Raw genomic sequence first — 5,489 nt, 5'->3', positions numbered from 1 at the left:
AAATGAGCTATACTCGTATAAACTCAGTCGACTCGTGTAAGCTCGTATAAATTTATTTTTATTATTATTTTATTATATTATTTTAATTTCATAATTAGAATATCTTAAGTAAAGAGATTTTTTTTTTTTTTTTTTTGGTAAATATGACTAATTAAAGATATTTTTTTTATTTTTTTAATTGTGTGCATTTGTTTCATCTTCAGTCTCTTTTTTCCTTTCCTATTTCTTCATTGCGCAATTCTTAATTTAATTTAATTGTTTGATAAATCATGTTAATTTCTTGTTGATGTTAATTCTATTATCTTTTTTTAATAATATTGACAGAAATTTTTTTTTTTAAAAAAATGCCAATTTAAAATAGCTGCAATGTTTTTGAGTTATAATGAGTGATTAGTTGGTCATAGGAAATAACATTACTTTTATTAGTTGAAAGAACATGGAGTACAATTAGCATAATAGACTCTTTTGTATATTAAACTTTAAAATTGGCTAAATACTTTTGTACTTTCTATAATTTCTATGGTGAGTAACACATGTCGTTATATAATTGAATCTAACATGACATTTTAACGGATATTGTCTAGTTAAAAGTATGAACTTTTTTTCTTCTTCTTACCATTAAGAATTCTCAATAAATTTTTATACCATATGGGGTTAATTACAAATCGATGTAACAATGAATCATATGGGCATATATATATACATGGACTAACTTTGATTTATTATAGAATTTCTTAGGTATTATTATTATTGCACATGTCACAAACACCGAAGAAGCACCTTTAGTCCAACCAAGTGTTATTTTAATCAATCTATGCAGGTTTGACGTTGTTGCCACTGGTGTCGACGGTTGTCAAAGAGGCAATTTTGGCTCCAGCTTCACTCTCTTTCAACGGTCCAACACCATTTCCATTCGAACTCATTTCTGTCTCCGCTTCCTCTCTAAACTTCTTGTAGATGTCACCTTTGTAAAACGTCCTCGTCCGGAGCACCAAAACAATCGAAGCAAGGAAACCGAAAAACGTCGCCGCCGTAATGATGATAAAAGCCATCCGATAACAGTGCGAGCCAGTGCACGTCAGCGCCTGCCCGGCCTTCCGCGTGACACCCAATGCTCTGATTTGCTTCGCCGCCTCCTTGTCATACAAACGACCTGCGACTCTCACGTTGAGAATGTATGACCCGACCGGGCTTGCCACGGAGCCGAGATTGTACAATGTGGAGTAATACTTGAGGCCAAAGATCTCGGAGATGATCGCGAAAACCAACAACCACTGTGCTCCGAAGCAGAATCCAATGATCACCGAAGCGAAGTAGAGAGAATTTGGGACGGCGAAGGCGATCAAGATGTGTCCAACGGAACTGAAGAGGAGGACCAAAGTAAGCATTAATGGCCGGGGGAATTTGTATTTGACTAGGAATATTTCAGAAGCAAAACCCGACAAGGCTCGTCCGAGATAGCCCCAAATACTCACGAGCGACACAAAGGTGGTGATACTGTCAGTCGAATAGCCTTGTGATTTACCTGGTAAAATATAAATTAAATGATTAAATTTTTTATTTTTTATTTTTTATTTTTAGGGTGTGATGTTTGTTTTCATGAACAAAAAAAAAAAAAGCATTTAGAAACAAGTAATATAGCAAAATATATTGTCTAAGTAGAAGACTCAAAGTTAATATCAAATTATAAGTCATACTTTTGTTTGCAGAGGTATTAAAAATAGAGACTTATAGACAATGTTAGTTATTTTACTGATATAAAGAAATGATTTACCAAAAAAAAAAAAAAAGGATATAAAGAAATGACATCATTGGTAATTTGGTATATGCTACTGTTATCAAAACACTCAATTAATAAAATAAAAAAATAATATATATTAATATGTTTTATCAAAAACCTATATGATTGTAAAAATTAGTGATTTTAAAAACGTAATTTTAAAAAATTCTAATTAAATATTCATTTTTTTAAAAGATTTCTTTACTATTTTTCCAATATTCATATATTTGAAAAAAAAAAAATTTAATGGTCATATTTTAAAAAAAAAATTCTTTTTCCTAACAATTATATTTTTCAAAATTTTTCTGTTTCCTAACTATCATATGTATTCAATATAAATAAGACAATTTCCTCCCCAATTTTCATTCAACTCAACCAAAGTTTTTTTTGAGAAAAACAGAGAAATGAAAAAAATAATAATAATAATAAAAATGGGAGAGAAAATAGTCAAATTTTTAACTTGTTTTAACATTTGGTAAGCATCGTTCATGCTCTACCAAATTTTTCACCAAATTTGGGACTAAGAAGGAGAGAAAAAAAAAAAAATATATATATATATATTGGCTTCCCTGATTTTAGCAAAAGAATGCTCTTTAAATAATTAACCTTAATTTTGGAATAAATAGTAATTGAAAGTTACCAATTTGCCCCAAGTTGTCAATGGCCGTCAAAGTCCCGCCGAGACCAAAAGTTATGGCGACGAACAAAATGAACATGTCGATGCTGAAAAGTGCTTGAAAGATGGTGTAGTCTTCACCTCTGTCAGGCGGGTTGAATATGTTGCTCATGCAAGAATCTGCCTTCCGCTTACTTGATGAAGCTTCCGCAGGTGACGCCAATACTGACGAATTTTCAGTTCCTACTTTCACATCATTCAATTTCAAGGCATCCTCCTTGCTCTTCAATAGCTTGAGCTCTTCTCTTATAACAATGGCAACCGGGAGAAACACAAACACAAGAACAACACAAGCGCCTCCAATATACGCAATCCTGGAAAACTGGAGCCGGTTTTGTATGATAATTAAAACCATGAGAAAACCGGCGAGGCCGAGGGAGATGTAGAGAAATTTGTAGAAAACGTTGAGCTCGTTCGATTGCCGAACAGTTTTCATTATCCGAACCATTCGGAGAAACACAAACGAAACCGCCGCTGGAACCCAAGCGATTAGCAGAATCAAAGCCGTTGAATTATTCCCATAAAGAGCGTGGTAGAGTTGCGTCATGATCGCGCCGCTTAGACCCACGAATCCCTTCAGAAGTCCGATGACGCTGCCTCGGCTTTCCGGGAAGTTCTTGACGCACGTGACGAGAGCGCCGGTGTTGGCGAATGTCTGCGAGTTGGCGCCGATGAATATGTACATGCACATTTGCCACACCCGGGGTTCAGCAATACGGCCTGTGACGGAGAGCCATATCATCAAGTAGCCGAACAGGTTCATGATCGCGCCGATTAATAAAACCACCCACGGCGGCGTTATCTCGTTGATAAGCCCGGAGAAGATTCCGAGGTTGCCGCCCATGTCCTTGAAGAAGCTCAGCAAGTTGAGTGTCGTTTGGTCGTAGCCTAAGGATATTTTGATGTCGTTTGAGTATAGGCCGAATATGTACGTTGAACCAGAGACCGACATGATTAACAAGGACGCGAAGACCATGAACCATCGGCCTAAAATCACTCGCAAGCCAAAACTCTTCAGGGCTCCCCAACCACTGCCGCCGCTGAGCTCCGTCACCGACATCTTGTTTGTGTGAGGAGGGGGATTTTTTCAGAAGTTCATGCAAATATTATATGTGTAAAAGGGATATTTAGTTAAAGGGAGTTGGGGATTTGGGAAATGAGAAATAATTGAGTTTCAAAATTGACTGGGAATTAAGTTTACTTGCAGTCCACATAGGCGGTAGGAATGGACGGTGGGGTTTGTAAGAGGGTAACGAATATAGTGGGCAGCAAGCTTGAAAGAAATGTGCAACTACTATGACATGTGTGAAAAGGAAATGACAGGCACTATTGAATGATATTTAGCAACTTCTGTATGATCATCAGTCATCACTGCCAAAATTCCAGGAAAAAGGAAGCAATAAAAAGAAGAAGAAAAAAAGTACACATACCATTTTATTGTCAAAGTGGTCTGTTTTCCCTAAAGTCTAAACTATCCAACAATGTCAATGTACATCCCTCAAAGGGCTAAAAACAAAGATGAAAGTAACTTTAAGAAAATCTTCAATAAGACAAAATATTCTTATAAATTTGGAACATAAAAACATAAAATAAAAGAAATTTTTTTTTTAAAAAAAAAAGTACATATATCACTTTATTGTCAATGTCGTCAGTTTCCCTAAACTACCCAACAATATTGTCAATGTACATCTCTCAAAGGCCCAAAAAAAAATGACAAATAAAAAAATTTCAATAACACAAAATATTCTTATAAAATTGGAACATAAAAACACAAACTAAAAGAAATTTTTTTTTTTTTTAAAAAAAAAAAGTATACATACCATTTTATTGACAAGGTTGTCGATGTCTCCTAAACTACCCAACAATGTCAATGTACATCTCTCAACGGCCAAAAACAAATGTCAAAAATAAAAATAAAAAATTCAATAAGACAAAATATTCTTATAAATTTGGAACATAAAAACACAAACTAAAAAATTTAAATAACGAGGGGGGTTTAATAATTTTAAGAATTTTTTTAAAGCTTTATGGCTGGAGGGTATTTTTATCATTTGAGAGACATTGACACAATTGATAGTTTGGGAATGAGGGACATTGACAATGAAGTGATAATTTGAGGAGAGTATATATATTTTTCTCTAAAAAATATTCTAAAAAAGTGTTTTAGATGGAGAGAGACAAGAAGGAAAGTATAAGAGTAAAGAAAAAATTACACTTTATCCCCCAAAGTTTAAGGCGATTTTCAATTCGACCTCTAATGTTTTAATTTTTGCAATGCATCCTACCCAAATTCAATATTTTTGCAAATTCGACCTATCCGTCAGTCAAAGCCGTTTTGACTGACGGAAAAGTGATCACGTGACTCGCACGTGATCACTGTTGTCATTTTGTTCCCCGGAATGCCCCACACCCACACGCATGCCTTGCCCACCCACGGCGCCATTCTTGAGTTTATCAGAGACTTGCCGGAGCTTGAGGTCTTCCAGCAGTGGGAGAACAACTTCACGGAAGCATTCCTCGAGGGCTTGGAAAGAATGGGAGGCTTCAGCTTCTAGATCTTTCGTCGAACAAGCTGACCGGAGCTCTGACTCCCAATATGTGTTCGGGGAATCGGCTTCAAACTCTGATTACTCAGGAACTTTCTTGTCCGATTCGATCCCGGAGTTACTTGGTTAGTGCCAGTCACTGAATCGAATCCGAATGGGTCAAAACTTTCTTAACGGGTGGATACCGATGCTCGCCCAAGTGGAGCTGTAGGACAACTATCTCACTGGAAGATTTCCAAAGACTGATACGATCTCAGCGAGTCTCGGCCAGATCACTCTCTCCAACAATCAACTTTCCAGGGCGTTACCGCCGAGTATCAGAAACTTTTCGAAGGGTTCGGAAGCTTAATCTCGACGGCCGGGAGGTTACAATAGCTATCGCAGGTAGACTTCAGCCACAACAAACTCTCTGGCCCATTGCACCAAAAATCAGCCAATACTACAAAAATCTGGGAATTTCCTGATCAACCAATAGTGACCTGTCAAG

General features: G+C 36.3%; 1 protein-coding gene across 1 annotated transcript; it reads right to left on the bottom strand.

Annotated features, from left to right (window-relative positions):
- Positions 1 to 698: 698 nt before the first annotated feature.
- Positions 699 to 3,607, bottom strand: LOC132162404 (uncharacterized). Its single transcript, XM_059572638.1, has 2 exons — positions 2,421 to 3,607; positions 699 to 1,525 (listed from the first exon to the last, which is right to left on the bottom strand). Exons 1-2 carry the CDS (start codon positions 3,514 to 3,516, stop codon positions 813 to 815), a joined length of 1,809 nt encoding a protein of 602 aa, XP_059428621.1. The 5' UTR covers positions 3,517 to 3,607; the 3' UTR covers positions 699 to 812.
- Positions 3,608 to 5,489: the final 1,882 nt, after the last annotated feature.

This window comes from Corylus avellana, chromosome ca1, assembly GCF_901000735.1.
Source record: "Corylus avellana chromosome ca1, CavTom2PMs-1.0".
Taxonomy (NCBI): Eukaryota; Viridiplantae; Streptophyta; class Magnoliopsida; order Fagales; family Betulaceae; genus Corylus; species Corylus avellana.
The sequence above is the reverse complement of the archived record's forward strand: the minus strand, read 5'-3'. Positions and strand labels throughout refer to the sequence as shown.